Source organism: Aquarana catesbeiana, linkage group LG11 (assembly GCF_042186555.1).
Source record: "Aquarana catesbeiana isolate 2022-GZ linkage group LG11, ASM4218655v1, whole genome shotgun sequence".
Taxonomy (NCBI): Eukaryota; Metazoa; Chordata; class Amphibia; order Anura; family Ranidae; genus Aquarana; species Aquarana catesbeiana.
In genome coordinates, this window is record NC_133334.1 from 50,465,553 (window position 1) to 50,487,198 (window position 21,646).

Here is a 21,646-nt window from a genome sequence, read left to right on the forward strand (position 1 = left end):
TAGCCACACAAGTTCTATGGTCCTTCTCGCGAGTGAACAGGGGAGGGTGGCTACGTTCCTACATACATTGGGCCCATGGAGAACAAATGTAGTCATCAGCCAATAGAAAATCAGGTCATAGAAGGTACATTTTTTAGTTAAGTATGTATTCTTAACCAGAGTTGGTCACTTTACCCTTTCTGGCTAAACAATTCACACTGTAAAAAAAAAAAAAAAAGGCAGCTATTGGGGTTAGAAATCAATAATAGAGAAGCCTGTTCTCTTTCCATAGTCTTCAAGGAGGTGTGACATATCACCCAATTTTACCAGTTTTAAATGATAAAAAAGTGGGTCTATAATTACTTACATTTTAGTCGTTTATTTTAAACTTTATTTACAAAAACATCATGCCATGCCTTACGATTCCATACAGAATCAGCGATCCACTGCTTTATGTTAAATTAAAAGCAAGTCAATAAACAGCCACAGAGCTACAAAGATAAGAGCCATGAAAACGGACCAATAGAACCAGACAAAAGATCTAGATAGCCGAGGATTATGTATAGGACAAGAGGGTAGTCTGTACACTAAAACACACAGGAGGAGTTAGAACAGCAACGTATGTACAAATACTCAGCCACGGTAAATGTTGCTCTCCCTCCCCAGGATCAAAGAAAATACACATATGATACATAAAATGATAGTTTACAATAGGCCTAGAAGGAGCCACAGAGCTAGACGGGAGGCTCCTACAGGTTAAAAAAAAAAAAAAAAAAAAAAAAAAAAATATAAGACTGCAGCGCTGGGCTGAAGAGTTACTATTTTCGACTACTCTTAATTCTCTCCAGTCTCTTTTTTAAGTCATCTATGTTGTTAGCAGAGGTGGCCGAGGATGTATTGGATGAGGTGGTGGTGCTGGCATGCGTCTGGTTGGAGTCGACATCTAAGTGCTGGAACTGCTCTCGAGATTCCCGGAGCTGAGAAAGCTTGCTGTGCAGCATGTCTGTGGAGGACAGCACTCCTGGGGCAGAGGACTTGGACAGCAGGTTGCTCAGTGGAGGCCTTTCATCCTGCTGGAAGAGAAGAAAGAAGAGAGATGACTAACACTTACTAAAACCCAACATGCAAGACAGCTTGTAGATTCTCAAACCACCTTCTCATTGTCCATAAAAAAGAAGGAGTATATAAAGCCTAAACTTCTTTAGTTTTGGGTAGACCACTAACATATTCCATTTCCTCCCATTCTGTGACAATGGTCAGCAGGACAAAACAAAGAGGGGTTAATCTACCTAACAGGCAACTTGACAGGAGACAATGAACAGGCTAACCCTTATGTGAGACACAAACTTTGAAAGTACTAGGGGCTTGCCTCCTACCCACTGATTATGGCCCATGGGGAGTGCAGATCATTCTCCATTGATGGACAACATTGTGATGAACACAGAGCGATTAATTCTGGAATGGATGGAAAGTTTAATAATCTTGTACAGGGTAATGATCAGAGAGAATATCGTGGTCCGTCTGCAGACTGTCTTGGAGAGGTCCCTTCATTTGGGACAGAAATATTTAACAATCTCCCTCAAGAAATCTATGAAGATAAATTACATTTTAATTTATCAGACTGCTGGAACATTGTTTTTCTTCTGATGACTTGTCTAGTGGACAAAATACACAAGTTTGTGTCTCTCCCATTGTGTGCCTCCTAGGTGTGCATTCCCATTGTTAATAGTGTTAGAGTCAATTGAGTCACCTATTGTTTGTCTGTTTCTGTGAATCTGGCTAACTCTTGGAGGTTATTGTCACTCCCATCAGTTATTATGATGGGATTAGCCTTGTGTCAACTTAAGCTCATTATCTAAACCATTGTATGATGTTTTGGGCAAATATTTGGTTTTATTGTTGATCTGGTGACTGACCTCATTTTGAAGTGTATAAAAACCTGTATTTCTGTTGAACAGTCATTGCTTTGGATTTTACCTCAACATCTTGTCTGTGTACGATTCTTGGGGTAAAAGGGCTAGTATTAGCCCTCGTTCTGCTGGAATGGTTTTGAGGGTACCTAGGCTAGTGCCAGGCATTCGTCACACCTTACTCATGTAAAAAAAAAACAAAAAAAAAAAAACAAACACTTAAAAAGCCTGACGTCAGCCAGTCCAGGCTTGGGAAAGACCCCCCCAACTTTACAGTCAGGATCCACTCAGATGCCTGAACCAGCAGCTCGATGAACCTCTCAAACCGCTGGGAGATTGGGCCAGCCACTCCCACCCCCTGTACAGTGAGCCAGTGACTGACAGTCATCGGCTTTTTGCTCAGTGAAGACAGAAAACTGAGCAATCGGCAGTCTGATCGCTCAGTTCCCAGTCTTAGAAGTGGCAGGGGACAGATGCAGCATGGGATCGAGGGGAGTGTAATTTTATTATTTTGTGAAACCTGAAATTATTTCTTTAACTTTGAGGGATAAAAACCAAGTACTGAAAATGCAAAAAATTACATTTGGGCAAAATCATTTCTCCAGAAGGGAACAATTAGACAATGTAAACCCTAATCCTTCCGATCAGATCATGTAAACAAGGTCAAACCTTTTGGTAATGGAGCAGCACTTGAGGAAACCTAGAGCAGGATTTTACTGGAAATCTTATTTTCCATTTATACATACAGGCCACACTGTTGTAGGAAATCTTTACTCCATGATATATGAAGGCCACACATCCAAGGAAAGGTAAACTGCAGCAATACATTTTTATTCTTGGGTTAACATACATTTTAAGCATCTTTCTCTAACACTTACAACTTCCACATACTATGGCTCTATATTACCTTGGCATTATCAAGACCACATCTCTGGCGCAGGATTTTCAGTCTCTCCAAGTACACAGAGGGTCCTACCTCCTCCCCATTAGTAGTGTTTATAGTGGGTTGGGTCACACTGGTGACTGATGGGAGAGGGTTAGTCTCAGTCGCATGTGGAGAGATACCTGCGAGCCAAGAAAAAAAAAAAAAGTTTAGACCTGGGCCTTGATATAAAGCTGAATGAAGCAGACAGGACAGGATATTCACCTGTAGATGCAATGCGGCCTTTCCCTTCTCTCTCCATCTCGATAAGCCTAAGGCCTCGCTCTACATAACTCTGGAAGAATTGCGAGGAGTTTTTGAGGAAGGGTTCCAAGTCCGCATCAGAGTATTTCTTCTTGTACTCATACAGCTCAGCAAGGCCCTACGGAGAAAGTTATTTATAATCAGATCAGCTAAAAATGACAGCACTACATGGGATTATACTCCTGTACATTTGTCACCAACACAAAGTTGTAAAAGAGGAGATGTGTAGTCAGACAAATTGTAAACAAAACCTAAAAAAGTAGTGTTACCACAAAGGGGTTGAATCCTACAGTCTAGTAGTAGTCAACTGGACATGTGTTGAATACATTTCTTTATATATAAATTATATACACTTACATTATATACACAATATCATATACTTTAGTTCTAATGAGGTAAGAACATACTCCAGCATTTATATCAACAGATAGCAAAGCCACCCACATTCAACCACCATGGAATATGTCAAGGCAGGTGTTAATTGTCCAAGAGCAGAATGGGAGGGTAAAAGTTGTGGAACTACCCTGTTCCCGTTACAGAATTTCATCCTTTGGCATTGTCTGCATAGGTGACAATCCTTTGAATTACATGGCTGAAGGTGTGAATTGTCATATTGCCAGGGTAGAGGTATTAAGAAAATGGTAGTTATGACACCCTCTGAGTATAGAGGGGAGCGAGTGGCGCATTATTTACTTGTGGGATGACAAGCCAATAAAGGCACATGTAATCATATATTTTTGAGGTGAAAGTACAAATTTGATAGGCTACCGTTATTTCATTTGTGTATGCTGCTGATAAGATGGTGGCGTGGCAGAAGTGTATACTACATAATCTTTAAAATACCTTTACTTTACCTTTAAAAAATGTTTTAAATTTTTATTGTGCGTTTTTGGAAAAACAAAAAGGTCAAATACAGAGATCCGTGCACACTGACCTCTTTTGTATTTTCTTTTGATCCAATCTTCTTGAAAATCTCTGCCAGGTAATCTCCAACATTTTGTTTTGACCCCTTTTCCTTCATGGGGGAAAAAAACAAAAAAAACCCCACAGTTAACTCAAGATACAAATATTTCACGTATATAACATTTTCTGCAGATAAAGTGCAAGTTTATAGGCCCAGGATTATTGCAGATACAAGGATCCTAAAATCCTATAAGAAGGATATCATATGGAGACTATTTATTCATTTAAGAAAACAGAAAAGCCAAGAACGGGTTGATGGTCCTACAAACAGCATTCTGTAGTGAGGTTGGCAGGCAGCTGTCAGAAGGTTAGCCACTTCAGCGCCGGAAGGTTTTATCCCTCATGAACAGACCATTTTGTTATTCAGCACTGCGCTAATTTAACCACTTCAGCCTCGGAAGATTTGGCTGCTGAATGACCAGGCCATTTTTTGCGATTCAGCACTGCGTCGCTTTGACAATTGCGCGGTTGTGCGACATTGTACCCAAACAAAACGGACGTCCTTTTTTCCCCCTCAAATAGAGCTTTCTTTTGGTGGCATTTGATAATCTCTGCGGTTTTTATTTTTTGCGCCATAAACAAAAAAAAAAAAAGGAGCGACAATTTTTTGCTAATATCCCCATTTTTTTTTTAAAAAAGCAAAATTTCTCAGTTTAGGCTGATATGTATTCTTCTACATATTTTTGGTAATAAAAATCACAATAAGTGTATATTGATTGGTTTGCGCAAAAGTTATATCGTCTACAAAATAGGGGATAGATTTGTAGCTTTTTTTTTTTTTTTTTTTAATTATTTTTTTTTACTAGTAAAGGCGGCAATCTGATTTTTATCGTGACTGCGACATTATGGCGGACACATCGGACAATTATGACACATTTTTGGGACCACTGGCATTTAAACAGCGATCAGTGCTATAAAAATGCATTGATTATTGTAAAAATGTAAGGGGTGAAGGGGTTAACACTAGAGGGCAATCAAGGGGTTAATTGTGTTCTCTCTGTGTTGTAACTGAAGGGGGGATGGGACTTGCTAGGGGAGGAGATAGATAAGTGTTCATACTTTGTACAAACACACAATCTGTCTCTTCTCCCCTCAGTTTACACACACAGATCCCGGTTCTCGCCGTGTCACCAGCGATCGCGGGAGCATGGCGGGCACTCGCATCGGCTCTGGGGGGGAGGAGCGGGTGCATGCCCCTAGTGGCCACAAACAGAAGAGACGTAACATGACGGCGATTCGCGCAGCCGAGCCATGTTGCCGAAGTACAACTGCGGCAGCTAGTCGGCAAGCAGTTAAAGTGCATATTGACTGGGTTGCATGAAAGTTAGGGTCTACAAATTATGGGATATATACTGGAATTTACTTTTTTTTTTTGAAAAGAGAAGGTAAATCTCCCTGTATTTTTGTACCTATAGGCAAGCCCTTGCACTGTTTAGGACAGTGGTTCTCAACCCTGTCCTCAAGTACCATGTTTTTTTAAATTGGAAAAAGCCAACTTTATGTGGATAAGATTCATTTTACAAAGCAATCACTTGGATACAATAATAAATAATACATTACACCAAACATTTTGTGCGAGTTTCATTGTACAAACATTATAAGGCACAAGTTTGCGAAAGTAAATGCATTAACTGTATAAGAGACTTCCTGTGGTTCTGTTACCAGTATATTCCCGAATGAGGATTTCCATGTTTAATACCTTCATAAGACATTCTATTGCCATTTTTATCTAGGCAGGCCTGTCTGTGGGATTCGGGGGATTTTCAGGTACAAGTTTCCCCATCTTCCAGCCACCTATCCCACACTTTTGAGTGCTTATGAGCACAACCTCTATGTGCATAGACTAGTTTTATATGGTAGTGCATCATTAACGTCTTTCTTCCATTGACGTATTGAGGGGGGCGAAGCCTGCATCCATACCTTGGCTATTACCTTACGTGCCATAAACAGAGTTTCATTTAAAAATGTAGTTTGGTATTTCTCAATTTCTATGTCTGGTAGAAGTCCCAGAAGGTATAGTTTGGGGTCGGATACTACTGGGGATCCCATATTGTCATGTAAGAATCGGACGATCTGCGTCCAAGATGTCTGAATAATTGGGCAACTCCATATGAGATGGAAGAACATGCCTGGTGCTGCGTGGAATAAATGGCATGTCGGGTCGGATGTACGAAGGAATTTTGCTTTTTGCAAAGGTGTTAGATAAGCTTTGTGCAGAATGTACAGCTGTGTCAATCTGTCAGATAACTTGGGGGACGTCAGTCTAATTCCTCCCATTATTTCATTGCAGTCTTCCTCCTCTATGGGGCCTATGTCCTGTTCCCATTCCACTTTTGCCTTTTGCGCAATGGCCTACGATTTCTAATTGTTAGATACAGGTTCGAGATGAGTTTACAGGGTTCTTCTCTTATTATGCTTAGAGCTGAAGGAGAGTCTGACACTACCTCTATATTTGGTAATTGTGTTTTTATGGCATGGCGGAGTTGTAAATACTTAAAAGCCATCTGTTTAGGGAGTGTATATTCTTCCTCCAGTGTTTGAAACTGCTTGAGTCTGGAATTAGATAACACTTGATGGAGATACATTATGCCGTGTGTATCCCATACTGTCGAGTCTGGAATGGATTCTAGCTCAGGTAGGTGTTTGTTAAACCATGGTGGGGGTGTGAATTTTCCCAGTGTTTTGCTTTTTCAGCGTGAATTTCCCATACTCTGATGATGAAGTAGCATTCCCATATTCGTTTCTCTCGGAGGATAGCTTGGAGTGGGGTGAATGCTGGGTGACCCGGTTTATTACACCCTAAGGCTCTATATCTCTGCATTTCCACTTTGTTGAAGTGGTATATATGGGAGAATTGAGCTGCAAAGTAGTAATCTTGCAGATCAGGGAGGGACACTCCCCCCATATCCGTAGGGTTCCTCAAGTACCATGTTTTGAGAACCTCTCTTAGATAAAATAGCGGTCCAAAATACCAAGCCATTGACTGATTTAAAGCACCTGTGCAAGATAAGAAAACCTGCAAACACGGCCTGTTGGGGGTACTTGAGGACAGGGTTGAGAACCATGGGTTTAGGAGATAATTATATGCCTCTGATTACGTCATTGGCACATGTACTCAGAAGGGACGGCCACCCATGTGCTGGGACCGGCGGCTCAGCACAAGATCTGATTGATAGCAGCGGGAGCCATTGACTACCCCTGCGATCAATCTGCCCAGTGAGCAGAGAGAGAGAGAGAGAGAGAGAGAGAGAGAGAGAGAGAGAGAGAGAGAGAGAGACACACACACACACACACACCTCCTGTGCACAATGCTGGATCGAGATTGGGTCAAAAAAGCATATGTGGGGGGGGGGGGGATCCTCTGGCACAGAAGATTTACCTCAAAACTCATAGAATGCATCAAGGTAAAAACTTTTAGGGTTCAGACTCATACAAAGTGCCATTTGTTTTTACTGACCAGGGACTTAAAGAGTTTACAAGATAACACTGAGAAATGCTCAGCATTTCTCACAGCTAATTGTCAGCTGTATGAAATATGAATGCAGGAAACTCACTGTGCGGGATGCTCCCTTCTCAGTCTCCTTGTCCATTTTGGAGCCCATTCCGTCCATAGAGTGCTTCATAACCCTCAGCAGGTGAGCCTCCAGCTCAGACTCATTCTTGTTCTCAATCATCCCCAGGTGATCCATGATCTGAAAGAGGTTCATCACATCAGTTATTCGCTGTGATTACCAAAAGTTTTTAGAAGTTAAAAATTGCTATCAAACTATGCCGTAAACAAGGCAAACCATCAACTTTTGACTATAATGCAACTATTTGGTGCCTCATACTGCCACAATACAGCAGTGATGGGAGTAAGTCACACATGTGCAAGTCACAAGCAAGTCCCAAGTCTTAACCTTCAAGTCACAAGCAAGTCCCAAGTTACTGTGGCGAAAAGCAAGCAAGTCAAGTCGAGTCCCTGCTAGAAGTCAAGTCAAGTCATTTATTTTGGTCAAGTCACAAATTAAGTCAAAATACCAATCTACCCCGAAGCCGGGACTCAGGGGGAGCTTTCTTTTGGGGGGGGGGGGGGGGGGGGGGGCTGGGGGGGGGGCTTTTGCCTAGGCCAAGACACAGCACTGGTGGTGCCAAGTCATTGCAAGTCAAATAGTCAAAGTTAAGTCACAAGTCATTAGTGGCAAGTCAAAGTCAAGTCGAGTCATTTATTTAATTTTGTCAAGCAAGTCGCAAGTCCTCAAACAGGTGACTCGAGTCTGACTCGAGTCAAGTCATGTGACTCGAGTCCACCACCTCTGCAATACAGTTCTATAAATCAGCCACCGCCTCTCCCATCTGGTCACCTTTGCTCCCTTGAGCTTGCAGAGAGTGTGCAGAAGGGTCTTCAGAGTCCTCATAGGCAGCTCACTCTTGTGTGCTTTCAGCTTCTCCTTAGGAAGGACCCTCATAAAATTATGGATGTCCAACAGAATTCGGTCTAGATTGAGGTTATTGATGCATTCTGGGAGAAGCCGTATCATTCGCCACAAACACTAAAGTCAAAAAGGAAAAAAAAATTATAGTGAAGTTAACATGAGACTGAATTCACCAAATCCATCAAGCAAACACTGCCAGAATTTTGAAAACCTATAGAATTGAACATCCCAAAGGGTAGAAAATGTTATATAGCAATTAGAGTTTACAATAAAATATAAAACCCACACTTAGACCACTGTGAACGCAAGATGCAGGTGTAAAAAGTATTCCAAACATACTGTCATTTGGCAGAACTTTGCCTATCCAAAGAAGCTATCTAGATTGGAAAAACCTGTGAAAGGTTTCTAGTTATTAACCACTTGCCTATCAGGCACCTAAACCCCCTTCCTGGCCCAAGCCATTTTTCAGCGCCGTGGCACTTTGAATGTCAATTGCGCTGTCACGCTACACTGTACCCAAATTTTGTATCATTTTCTTCACACAAATAGAGCTTTCTTTTGGTGGTATTTAATCACTGCTGGGTTTAAATTATTTTTTTTGTATAAGGCGGCCAAAAACTTTAAAAAAAAGTTTTACTTTGTTTTCCCGTCAGTAAATTTTGTAACCAAGTAATTTTTCGCCTTCACTAATGTGCGCTGGTGAGACAGCACTGATAGGCTGAACTGGTGGGAATTGATGAGGTGGCACTTGTGGGCACCGATAGGTGGCACTAATAGGCACTGATTGACAGCAGTGATGGGCAGCCCTGATAGGTGGCACTGACTGACATCGCTAATGGGCACTGATTGCTGCCACTGGTGGGCACTGATAGCTGGCATTGGTGGCAATGTTGGACACTGATTGGTGACAGTGTATTGCACTATTGTAATCAGGGCACTGGATGATCAGTGCCCCGATTACATTCCTACATGTCCCCCTGTGAGGAGATGCCGCTGATCAGCTCTCCTCACACCATCAGAGAGAGGAGAGTCGATTGCCGGCACTTCCTCGTTTACATGTGACCGGCTGTGATTGGACACAGCCAATCACATGGTTAAAGATCCGCGGACGCGGCTCTTTACAGTGATCGGGGTCTCGTGTCCCAGCAACGCTGCGCACCCCCGTGAGAGCAGCAGTTCTGGGACGCCGTCATATGATGTCATCCCAGAACGAGAGCTGCACTGCCCCGCCATCATTTGGACGGTGGGTGGCAGCAAGCAGTTAAGGAAAGAAAAATGGTATAATATTTCATTCTGAAAGACATTGTTTTACCTTCATGACAAGCTCAGAAAACTTGGGTGAGCTGGCTGTAGCAAGAAGACTGTCTTGAAGCAGCACCAGAAGAGCGCTGTGGAACAGGGCACAGGTTAGGACATGTACAGCAATCTGTAGCAGAGTTACCTAAAAGCCACAAAGCCTTACCTAAGAATGTTGGTCTGATCAGATCGCTCCAACACTTTCACCACAAGGAGGTTGACTGAGCGCACCACTTGCTGGCCTTCTTCAAGATCCTCCACTCTTGAGTCCAGCATGAGGGTAATGAGGCCATGCATCAGATCCTTTAGTACACCAGTGGAAGCTTCCCGAGCAAGGCTTTCCATCTGAAAGAGCTGTGAGCAGATTTCAGATATCATTCACTTGTGCAGAAATATGGAGACCTGGTCAAGGCACACCATTCCCACTCTCATCTTAAATGTATTCAGGAGGAACTGTACAAAATGCATGAGATCACAGCAAGAATTAAGTGTATTCTGATATTTGGAAGTCAAAAGGCGTGCTAAAGACTTAATGCTACATAGCAGCAGGAGTGAGGCGTTTGCCGCAGGGAGGTGCTAAACAGAGACCAAGCTCCTAACAAATATTAACACCAAAATGACTGAAGAGTTCAGTCTGGTAACCCTAAGACAGAGGGTTGATTGGATTCAGACTAATTATGTAATGGAGTCAGGACAGTCTTTCCACAATTAAAACCTACCAGTTTACTAAAAAGAAACGTACCGAGATCATGTTGCCAATGATGCAGCTGTACAAACGTACAATATCATCTTTGTCAAGCCGTTCATCTGCCATGTGGGTATTGTATATCAGACGCAATTGCATAATGGTGGCAATTAAGAACTGGTCTATGTGTCCAGACATGGCCTCTGCCTTATCTTCCTGGCGCAAAACTTCATCAATCTGAAAGAAATCAAGCACAGCAAACTCAATCACCAGACCAGATCACGACCTCTGAATGAAACATAGTAGACTTCAATCTTACCTGAGCTAGGGCCTGTATACTCGTGTTTATGTCCCCACTGGCAACTTGGGAGATGACAAAGTTTATTGTGGAGGCTGTGTTGCTGTGCATGTCATCAAAGTGTGGGGAGACAGCTCGGATCCTATGGACAAATATATCAATTAAAACATGGTTATACCTCATAGGGACTTTAGAAGCTACAGAATTGTTCCCCATTTGGTGCCGATACCAAAAGAGAAAATCAACTACCAGCATGCCTCATTTTTGAAGCAAAACAGTACTGAGAGAGCATTATAAAAAGGGGAGGAACCTGTGCCCTTCAACTGAGTTTAGGAAAATGCTCTAATCCTTTGACAGACAGGTAGACAACTTTCGGGGCGTCCAAAAGCAGAACAACTGATCGATGATCCATTGCAAAACAATTGCCAACAAGGTCAAGAAAACCAAACAGAGCTGCAAACAGGCCCCAAAGAGTGGCATGAAGGACCTTAAAGGGGTTGTAAAGATGTTTTTTTTTTTTTTTTAAAATAACAAACATGTCATACTTACCTTCACTGTGCAGCTCGTTCTGCACAGAGTGGCCCCGAACCTGGTCTTCTGGGGTCCCTCGGCGGCTGTTTCAGCTCCTCCCCGCAAGCATTTACCACCTTCATGCGAGCTCCCTCGCACGGTGGTGAGTGCTTGCGGGCGCGCTCCCGTGATACAGCCGGCGGCTATAGCCGCTCGCTGTATCACTCGGCCCCGCCCCCCGGCGCGCCGCGTCATCGGATGTGATTGACAGCAGCGCGAGCCAATGGCTGCGCTGCTTTCAATCCATCCACTGCAGCCAATCAGCGACCAGGCTGAGCTGCAATGAAGCTGACGAGGACGAGGAGCGAAGATTCGAGGCGTCAGGTAAGTAAAACGGGGGGGCTGGGGGCGGCGGTACTGTCAAAAGTTTTTTCACCTTAATGCATAGAATGCATTAAGGTGAAAAAATTTTTACCTTTACAACCCCTTTAACGTGGAAGTTGGCAAAAGAAATACATGGTAGAACTTCGAAAACATGTTGACAACCAGGTGGCAGCATTGCAAATCTGAGAAAGTGATGCTTGATGTCTCAAGCCCAAGAAGCACTCACTGATCTATTAGAGTATGCCTTGACAGGAAAGGGTGGAACCTGGTCCATGAGACCAAAAGCTTGAATATGATCTGTCTAATCAACCTAGAAATTGAATGAGAAGCCAGGGGACTATCCAGGGATGACAAAAAGTCAAAGAAGCAGTAGCTTCCAACAGGGAAATTTGCTTTTGGTGAACTGAAACCAGACGGAGGGACAGCAGAACAATGTCCTGGTTGAGGTGAAAGGCAGAAGTTACTTTAGGCAGGAAGACATCCTAGGTCCCACCATCTTGTCCTTGTGCAAAACCAAAAGGTTTTTTTGCAAGAACCTCTCAGAAGTGATGGCTGCAAGAAAGTCAGAGGAATGTCTCTTAATGGATTCAAACAGTGGTTTCTGAAGCAGAGCAAACCAGATTCAGATCTCACCGAAGACTAACGTACAGTGCTTCCTAGGACAGAATCAGCTCTACCTCTTACCACAGAGGGACTTCTGCTTCCTCCCTGGTGCCCGATACACAATCTATGGTTTTTGTCTGACTAAATGCATATTGGGTGACCCATTGGCAGGATGGTCCAACAACGCAGACACTTTCAAAAACTTCCTAAGCTCCAGGTGTTTATCAATAGACAAGATTCCTCTGATGGCCAAGTCCTCTCACTGTCGGACAGGCTGAGGTCAGTATTTGAAAAATATGGAAACATAACAAGAGGAATCTACTTGCACAGATGGTGGTAATGTAACAGAATTTGATCATTCTGCAAACAACTCTTTCAAATATAAATTAAAATCTATGATGAGTCTCTCATCCCTTCTCCTAAGATCGCACTCTACTTTGCCAGGCCCTACTATAGCTCAAATATATTAATAGCTTGTCTCCTCAGATTCTTTTTAACAGCTTATTTCCAGGTTCTAGAAATCCAATACTACACCCCCTAAATATATAGGTGGATTTAATAAAATTACATCATGCTCATGGGAGAAGAAAGAAGCAAGCTATGGAACTAGATGCATGGGAAAAACAAATTGTGGTACCCTCGGCATCATTACTCAACTTCGGATAAACTCCAAAAATAGGATTTTTTTAAAACAGCTTACCTGTAAAATCCTTTGCTTTTGAAGGACATCACGGGACACAGAGCCACAGTAATTACTGATGGGTTATATAGGTATCACTGGTGATTGGACACTGGCACACCCTATCAGAAAGTTCAACCCCCTATATAATCCCTCCCCCTTGCAGGGATACCTCAGTTTTGTAGCCAAGCAATATAGTGTATTAGAAGAGGGGCGGGACCTCTGTGTCCCGTGATGTCCTTCGAAAGAAAAGGATTTTACAGGTAAGCTGTTTTAAAAAATCCTATTTTCTTTCTCGAACATCACGGGACACAGAGCCACAGTAATTACTGATGGGATGTCCCAGAGCAATGCTACCTGAGGGGGGGGGGGACCACGACCAAGTAGGGTGCAATCAGACCTGAGGACCCTGTACCGCTGCCTGCAGCACACTACGCCCAAAGGCGATATCCTCATGCCTTCTCACATCCACCTGATAGAATCTGGTGAATGTATGAACTGAAGACCAGGTTGCGGCCTTGCAGATTTGAGCCATAGAGGCCCGGTGATGCACTGTCCAAGAAGCACCAATAGCCCTTGTGGAATGTGCCCTGATCTGAAACGGAGGAATCTTCTGTTTCAAACCGTAAGCTTGAATGATCAACTGTCGAATCCATTTAGAAATGGTAGCTTTTGATGCTGCCTGTCCTCTATTGGGACCCTCTGGCAGCACAAACAAAACATCCGTCTTGCGGATCTGAGTAGTTGCCCCTAGATAGGCCTTAACTGCTCTTACTACATCCAACGAATGTAGAGATCTCTCTTCCGGAGAACAGGGATCTGGAAAAAAGGAAGGTAGAACAATGTCTTGGTTTAAATGAAAATCAGAAACCACCTTCAGTAAAAAACTAGGATGAGGGCGTAGTACCACTCTATCCTTGTGTATAATCAAATAAGGCTCCTTACAGGAAAGAGCTGCTAATTCTGATACTCTTCTAGCAGAAGAGATGGCCACCAGAAAAATTAATTTCCTTGTCAACAAGACCAAAGGAATCTGACTTATTGGTTCAAAAGGCCGTTTCTGTAACACAGTCAGGACCAAATTCAAGTCCCAGGGGTTTAGGGGCGCTTTAACCGGAGGATTAAGACGCATCACCCCCTGCATAAAGTTTCGGACCAAAGAATGTGAAGCAAGTGGCCGCTGAAATAATACTGATAAAGCAGAGACCTGGCCCTTGATGGTACTCAAGGCCAGCTTCATCTCTAATCCCATCTGTAGAAAATCAAGGATTCTACCTATGACATATTTCCTGGGATGCCAACCTCTGGATTCACACCAGGTTATATAAGCCTTCCAGACTCTATGATAAATCATCCTGGAAGCTGGCTTCCTTGCATTAATCAAGGTAGATATGACAGGACCTGAGAGCCCACGACTCTTCAGAACGTGGGTCTCAATAGCCAAACCGTCAAATTTAGCGTTTGTAAGGCAGGATGGAACACTGGACCTTGAGATAACAGGTCTGGGCGTTCCGGTAGTGTCCACGGGGAACCTACCATCATCCTTACTATTTCTGCATACCAAGTCCTTCTGGGCCAAGCAGGGGCCACCAGAAGTACCGACTTCCTTTCCTGCCTGATCCTGCGAAGGAGTCGTGACAGTAGCAGAATAGGCGGGAATGCGTAAATCAGTGAGAACCGATGCCACGGAATCACCAACGCATCCGTCCCGCATGCAAGAGGATCTTTTGTCCTTGCCACAAATCTGTCTATCTTTTTGTTGAATCGGGATGCAAAGAGATCTACATCTGGAACCCCCCATCTTTGGCATATGGCCCAAAAGACGTCGGGATGCAGAGACCATTCCCCTGGAAGTAACTGCTGGCGACTTAGATAGTCCGCCTGCCAATTCTCTATTCCCGGGATGAAAACTGCCGATATGCATGGCACATGCATCCCTGCCCAGACTAAGATCTGGTTCACCTCTTTTGAGCAGCTCGGCTCCGGGTGCCTCCCTGATGATTGACATAAGCCACTGCTGTGGCATTGTCGGACTGGATCCTGACCGGACAACCCTGTAGCCTGATAGTCCAGGCCTTTAGAGCTAGATATATCGCCCGGATCTCCAGAATGTTGATGGGTAAGGTCCTCTCTGTCTTGGACCATACCCCTTGGACCGCAGCCTGTTCCAGAACTGCTCCCCAACCTGACAGACTGGCATCTGTTGTTACCGCCGTCCAGGTAACCGGTAGAAAAGGATTTCCCCTTCTGCAGGTTTTCGGGTATGAGCCACCAATTGAGGCTCTGACGCACCGCATGCGACAGGTGCATCGGAAAGTCTAATGCCTGAACCTTCTTGTTCCAGGTCGACAGAATACTGTGTTGCAGCATTCTTGAGTGAAACTGAGCATAGGGAACTGCTTCGAATGAAGACACCATCTTCCCTAGTAGCCTCATACAAAGGCGGACTGAGGGACCCTTCTTGGTCCTTACTGTCAGAATCAGCTCTCTCAAAGCAGTGATCTTTTCCTGGGGTAGAAATATTTTCTCCTGGCTTGTATCTATAATCAGACCTAAATACTCCAGTCTTCTTACTGGTTTTAGGAAAGACTTTTCTAAGTTGAGGATCCAACCCAGGTGTTCTAGATACCTGACCGTGGTCCTCAAGTTTCCATTCAAAGAGGCTACCGACCGGTCTATCAAGAGCAGGTCGTCTAGGTATGCTATGACAGCTATACCCTGAGCCCTTAATCTGGCCAGAGGAGGAGCCAAGATCTTTGTGAACACTCGAGGTGCAGTGGCTATCCCGAAAGGCAGAGCCACAAACTGGAAATGGCGCCCTCCTACCTCGAAGCGCAGAAACTTCTGATGAGCAGGAAAAATGGGCACATGCAGATATGCATCTCTGATGTCTATTGATGCCAGAAATTCTCCTCCCTGCAGGGTGGGAACTACTGTTCGAATTGATTCCATGCGGAAGGATTGAATCCTTAGGAATCGGTTCAGATCCCTCAAGTCCAAAATGGGCCTGACATCCCCATTTGGCTTTTGGACCGTAAAAAGGTTGGAATAGAAGCCCAATCCCTGGTCCTTTGCGGGAACTATCATAATGACCTCCTGCGACAAAAGTCGTTCTAACGCTAGAAGGAGCGACTGCTTCTTCTCTGGGTCTCTGGGAACATTTGATCTGAGGAACCGAGAAGGGAATTCCTGAAACTCCAGCTTGTACCCTAAGGTTACCGTGGAGACTACCCATCTGTCCTGGAAGTCCTCGTGCCAGAGCTCTGAGAACTGTCGCAGTCTTCCCCCCACTCGAGTGAGCGGGGGCGCCCCCTCATGCAGAGGTCTTAGTGTTTTGCCTAGTAGGCTTCTTTCCCCAGGACTTCTTTTGTCCCTGGGGTTGACTCTTGTCTCTGGACCCCGATGGAGGCGGCCGTCGAGACTGCCTGGAGGCTGAAGCCCCCGGCGCTGGGGAAAGAGTCCGTTTGAAAGAGGGACGCTTACTCTTCTTGACAGGTAAGAGAGTGCTTTTCCCACAAGAGATTCTCTTGATATAGTTATCCAAGTCCTCTCCAAACAACCTTGCACCACGAAATGGAAACCCAGCCAGTAGCTTCTTACATGGTGCTTCGGCTGACCAATTTTTCAACCATAGGATTCTACGTATATGCACCAACCCCCAGTGAAAGACGGGAAGTTTGCACGATAGAATCTCTAATGGCGTCAACCACAAAGCATAAGGCCGCTGGAAGGTTAGCAAACCCCTGGGCCTGCTGTTCAGGTAATACTTTGATGACCTGCTTAACATGGTCTCTTAAGTATTGACAGACTCCAATCGCTGCTACTGCAGGTTGGGCCACTGATCCTGCTAAGGAGAAAACATCCTTCAATAGGGATTCCATCCTCTTATCTACAGGATCCCTGAGCATCGTCTACAGGACAAGTCAGGCTATTATTTACGGCGGAAATGGCATCAATAGCCGGTATTCCCCACATTTTAATAAACTTTTCTTCCATCGGATAAAGTGTTGAAAACTTTCTCGGCGGGAAAAAACGTTTGTCTGGGTGATCCCACTCAGAATAAATGAGCTTTTCAAGTAAAGTATGAACAGGAAAAGCATGTGCTGCTTGGAAAGGTTTCAGTGACCCCAAAGCAGAAGAGGATTCCTTAGCAGTTTCAGGTATGGGCAACATAAATGTGGAGCGGACCAATCCAGTGAGGATCTGCACTAAGACTTTCTCCTCTTGGGAAGTCGCAGAGGGTCCCTCTCCACCTGATTCCCCCGAAGAGGAATCATCCGTCCCATCCCGATCCTCTGAAAGGGATTCATCTCCTTTATCCCAGAGCTCCTCTGTCTGAGGGTTTTGGGGAACAGAGGAAAGCCTAGTGCGTTTTCTTCCACTGAGTGAAGACGTAATCACGGCCATTAATCTTTCCTCTAGACCATTAATGGTTGAGGAAAAAACCTCTTGTGTAATATATAGAGGGGCTGAAGTGCCAGAGGCAGGTGTAGCCCCTGACCCCGATGGCTCTCCCCAGCTAGCCGTCCCTGGCCCATCTTTAGGGGGGGGAGGATGCTGCTGACAGGGGGCCCTCAGAACCTGAACGAGATCCCCTAGTGTCTCTGGTTCCTGGGGTGCTTGAACCTCTTCTACCCATAGTGCAAAGCAACAAGGTGTGAGGTATACAAATGAACACTGCCCGCTGAGCGATGTAGTCTGGCTAAAAGCCTTGCTACCCAATGCTCAGTCTGGTGTTACTTCAGTAAATGCTGCCTAGGAGAATGCCTGTGTCCCACCTTACATGCGACCGTCAGCTCTGTGTCTCTCAGAAGGCTGAGTGCACCTGTACAGAGTGCCTTTAATAGCCTGTAGCTGGCCTGAGTGGGAGTCTAAGCACTCGGTGCTGACGTCCCGCCCCCTCTACCGCTTCTTCGGACACGAGGCCCGGGTACCATTCAATTCGGCCATGAAAAGACACTTTGAATGGATCCGGTTCGCCTGGCTTGCCCCAGTATAGGATCTTAGGATATTCCCTTTGGAGCTCAGCACATCTTTACACGTCCATCACCTAAGACACTGGCGTAAAAACTGAGGTATCCCTGCAAGGGGGAGGGATTATATAGGGGGTTGAACTTCCTGATAGGGTGTGCCAGTGTCCAATCACCAGTGATACCTATATAACCCATCAGTAATTACTGTGGCTCTGTGTCCCGTGATGTTCGAGAAAGAAAGAAAGAATTTCCACTAAAGTCTTACTAAACTTAAAAAATGTTTGCCTTAAAAATCCATTGTTTGCATTAAGGTAAAAAACCTTTTCAGTCTCCCTGTGCCCCCTTTCCCCTGTGTGAAGGGGAAGAGATCAGCGCTGTGCACGGTTGCATCTATTCTCCCCTCTTTTCCTCTTCACAGCATTTTAGAAGCAGGAGCCCTTGGCTCTTGCTGCTGTCAATCAAATGCAGTGAGGAAGTGGGGGCAGGCCAAGTCCCGCTGTGTATGGAGTCTATGGAGCATGGGGACTAAGCTCTCCCCATAGCCAGCGGCTGGCTATGGTTGTCCCCAAGAGCCAAGATCGCCACCAGTGACCCGAGGATCTGGGCCACTGAGCAATACCACTGCACACTTCATTTTAAAAAATTGCCTTTAGTAACAATTTAATCAGTATGGGAATTCTAACCCCCCCGCCCACCATTCCTTCTCTATTTTTTCTACTTGTACAATGTTCATATGATGTGGTTCATTGTAACCTGCGACCTATGACATGCCCTCTTTTGAATCTGTATACGTTTGATGGTTACATTTTACTTCCCTTTCATTCTGTACATTCTATATGTTTTGCTACATCGAATTGTTGTAAAAATTTATAAAAATATGGAAGAAAAAAAGGACAGATGGGAGTCCTCTGACACCTAGACCCGCCTTGCTTGGTGGCTAACAAGTTGGTCTTTACAGAGATCAGAACCACCACCACCAGAATGCTGCAGATGCCTTAAGTCAAACTGGACAAATAGGGACTGCCTTGAAGGAAGCTACCATCAGGGTCAGGACTCATGTGCAAGAGGAGAGTCAGGTGACATCTTGACTAGAGGGTTCAAACCTGACCTAAAAGAGTATGAAGTTTCTACTGGGGAAGACCACCAAACTTGCCTGAGGCTTGTCCAGGACTAGATCCAGATATTTCCAAAGCAGGGTCTGTTCCAGCAATGATTCCTCAGTTTACGATACACCCACATGGCTAACATCTGGATGGTCAAGACATCATTTAACAGTTCACCGATTGTCCCCTCAACAAGAGGTTGCCCAAGTATATCACAATAGATATACCATGAGATTGCAACCCCAGAATGCTTGTTGGAAATCTGCAAGTCTGTGTGGTGAAAAACCACAAAGCCCAGGGATACCACCACCTGCAAAGTGGGGATGCATTTGAGATGCATGTTCAAGCGTCTGCAAGATGCCCCACCACTCTGCAAAGTGGGGATGAGTGCCAGCCCGTGAAAACTAAAAAACACATTACAAATGGAAATGACCGTTATTAAAACATGATATGCAGGTGTTTATATTAACTAGTTCAGCGCTTGATCCCTACATTCTAAAATTCTACAAAGTACGGCTAAACCAACAGCAAAACATCTGCAATAATTGAAGGGACACTTACTTTGGTTCTGGGAGTAAGACTGGTTCAAAAATCTCATCCAGTTTGTGCTGAACCAAAGCTGGCATCTCACATCTTACAGTACCATTGTCATTTTCGATTTCATCCAAATCCAACTGAAATTCTCGTGGAACGGTATTATGTGCAGGCTCAGAATGTCCTCCCATGTTACGGGCTTGGCTGTGTGGAACACAAAACTTATTGACAATCAAAATAGCCTAAAGATTTTCTGGTATTAAACTGTAGAATAAAAGGGAAGCACTAACACTTTCAAAGCCCATCCCAGAGCAACCCTTTCCCAAATTTGGAGGGCCCACTCCCATTGACCCATAATGTGAGATTTAAATGTCAGACCTACTGTGGTCTAATGCAGTGGTTATCAACCTCAGTCCTCAAGTACCCCCAACGGACCACTTTTCCAGGTTATCTTATTTTTCACAGGTGCCTTAAATCTGAGTCAATAGCTTGGTATTTTGGACAGCTTTATTATCTAAGAGATATTCCCAAAACATGGCCTGTTGGGAGTACTTGGACTGAGGTTGAGAACCACTGGTCTAATAGGCAGTAGCCCTAATGCACTGCCATGGCAAAACTATCACACCTCTTGCAGAGGCCTGGTCATCTAATGGAGCACAAGGGGGGGGGGGGGGGGCGCGGTGCACAAGTCAAAAACCAAGTTATCTGTGAGCCCAGTTCCAAAAAGTTATAGGAGTGCACCTTTCCATTATCCAGTGAGCCGTGTCCCTGGTGAAAACACAGGGTGACCTCCATTTCTGTATACTACTAGGAATAAATGGTGTAAAACCGCCTACAACATACAAAACATGTCCATGAAAAGTGTAAAAGAGCAATACCTAGCCTTGGACTACTCTATTGCAAATCATATTTCTCAGTGATCCATGTTGTAAAGCATTTAGGCCGGTTTCACATGAGCTTCAACTTCTATAAGAGCAGTGTAAACAGCAGGCTTTTAACAAAGCATTTGCAGTGGTTTCATTCAGCTCCAGTTTGTAAATGAAAAAAACACTGGGGTTTTACTAAAGATGGAGAGCGCAAAATCAGGCTTCACTTCTGAAAAGAAACCAATCAGCTTCCAGGTTTTATTGCCAAAGCTTAACCACTTAAGGACTGAGCCTCTTTCTGAGATTTGGTGTTTACAAGTTAAAAACAGTTTTTTGCTAGAAAATGACTTAGAGCCCCCAAACATATTTTTTTTTTTCTAACACCCTATAGAATAAAATGGCGGTCGTTGCAATACTTTGTCATACCGTATTTGCGCAGCGGTCTTACAAGCACACTTTTTTGAATTAAAAAAATGTGACAGTAAAGTTAGCCACATTTTTTTTTATATTGTTAAAGATAATGTTACGCCGAGTAAATTGATACCCAACATGTCCCGCTTCAAAATTGCGCCCGCTCGTGGAATGGTGACAAACTTTTACCCTTAAAAATCTCCATAGGCGACGTTTAAAAAAATTCTACAGGTAGCATGTTTTGAGTCACAGAGGAGGGGTAGGGTTAGAATTATTGCTCTCACTCTACCAATTGCGGCGATACCTCACGTGTGGTTTGGACACCGTTTTTATATGCGGGTGCTGCTCAAGTATACGTTTGATTTTGCACGCGAGCTTGGCGGGACGAGTTTAAAAAAAAAAACTTTTCCCCCCTCATTTTATTTTTACACTTTTTTTTTTTTTTTTTAAAGAAATGGTGTCACTTATTCCTATTTACAAGGAATGTAAACATCCCTTGGAATAGAAAAAAAAGCATGACAGGAACTCTTAAATATGAGGTCTGGGGTCAAAAAGACCTCGGATTTACACTAAAATGCAATAAAAAACATGTAATGGCAAAAAAAATTTAAAAAAAGTTGCTTTAAGAGCTATGGGGGGGGAGTGACGTTTTTACGTCGCTTCCGCCCTGCAATGGTATGGAGACAGGTGGGGGCTATCTTCCCCTCACTTGTCTCCATACCAAGCCAGGAAGAGGACACGATTCACCTCCGCCGCTACCGACGGCTCCGGTAAGAGGCGGAGGGCACCGGAGAGCGGCGGGGAGGCACTCTCCCGTCGATAAAAGTGATCTTGCGCCGCAGAGACCACTT

At 44.3% G+C, this 21,646-nt stretch overlaps 1 protein-coding gene across 6 annotated transcripts in view; it reads right to left on the reverse strand.

Annotated features, from left to right (window-relative positions):
- Nucleotides 1-338: 338 nt before the first annotated feature.
- Nucleotides 339-21,646, reverse strand: part of CKAP5 (cytoskeleton associated protein 5) — an 81,833-nt gene continuing 60,525 nt past the window's right edge. For 5 of the 6 annotated variants that reach the window (XM_073604316.1, XM_073604312.1, XM_073604318.1 and 2 more), the window contains 11 exons: nucleotides 19,546-19,722; nucleotides 10,754-10,874; nucleotides 10,492-10,671; nucleotides 9,916-10,103; nucleotides 9,766-9,841; nucleotides 8,382-8,570; nucleotides 7,593-7,730; nucleotides 4,010-4,090; nucleotides 3,037-3,193; nucleotides 2,797-2,954; nucleotides 339-1,052 (listed from right to left, as the gene is read on the reverse strand). In XM_073604316.1, coding sequence (XP_073460417.1) covers nucleotides 798-1,052; nucleotides 2,797-2,954; nucleotides 3,037-3,193; nucleotides 4,010-4,090; nucleotides 7,593-7,730; nucleotides 8,382-8,570; nucleotides 9,766-9,841; nucleotides 9,916-10,103; nucleotides 10,492-10,671; nucleotides 10,754-10,874; nucleotides 19,546-19,722 — 1,720 coding nt within the window. In that variant the 3' untranslated portion in view covers nucleotides 339-797. The remainder of the gene's footprint in view (nucleotides 1,053-2,796; nucleotides 2,955-3,036; nucleotides 3,194-4,009; nucleotides 4,091-7,592; nucleotides 7,731-8,381; nucleotides 8,571-9,765; nucleotides 9,842-9,915; nucleotides 10,104-10,491; nucleotides 10,672-10,753; nucleotides 10,875-19,545; nucleotides 19,723-21,646) is intronic. The other variant, XM_073604315.1, reaches the window with a different exon arrangement.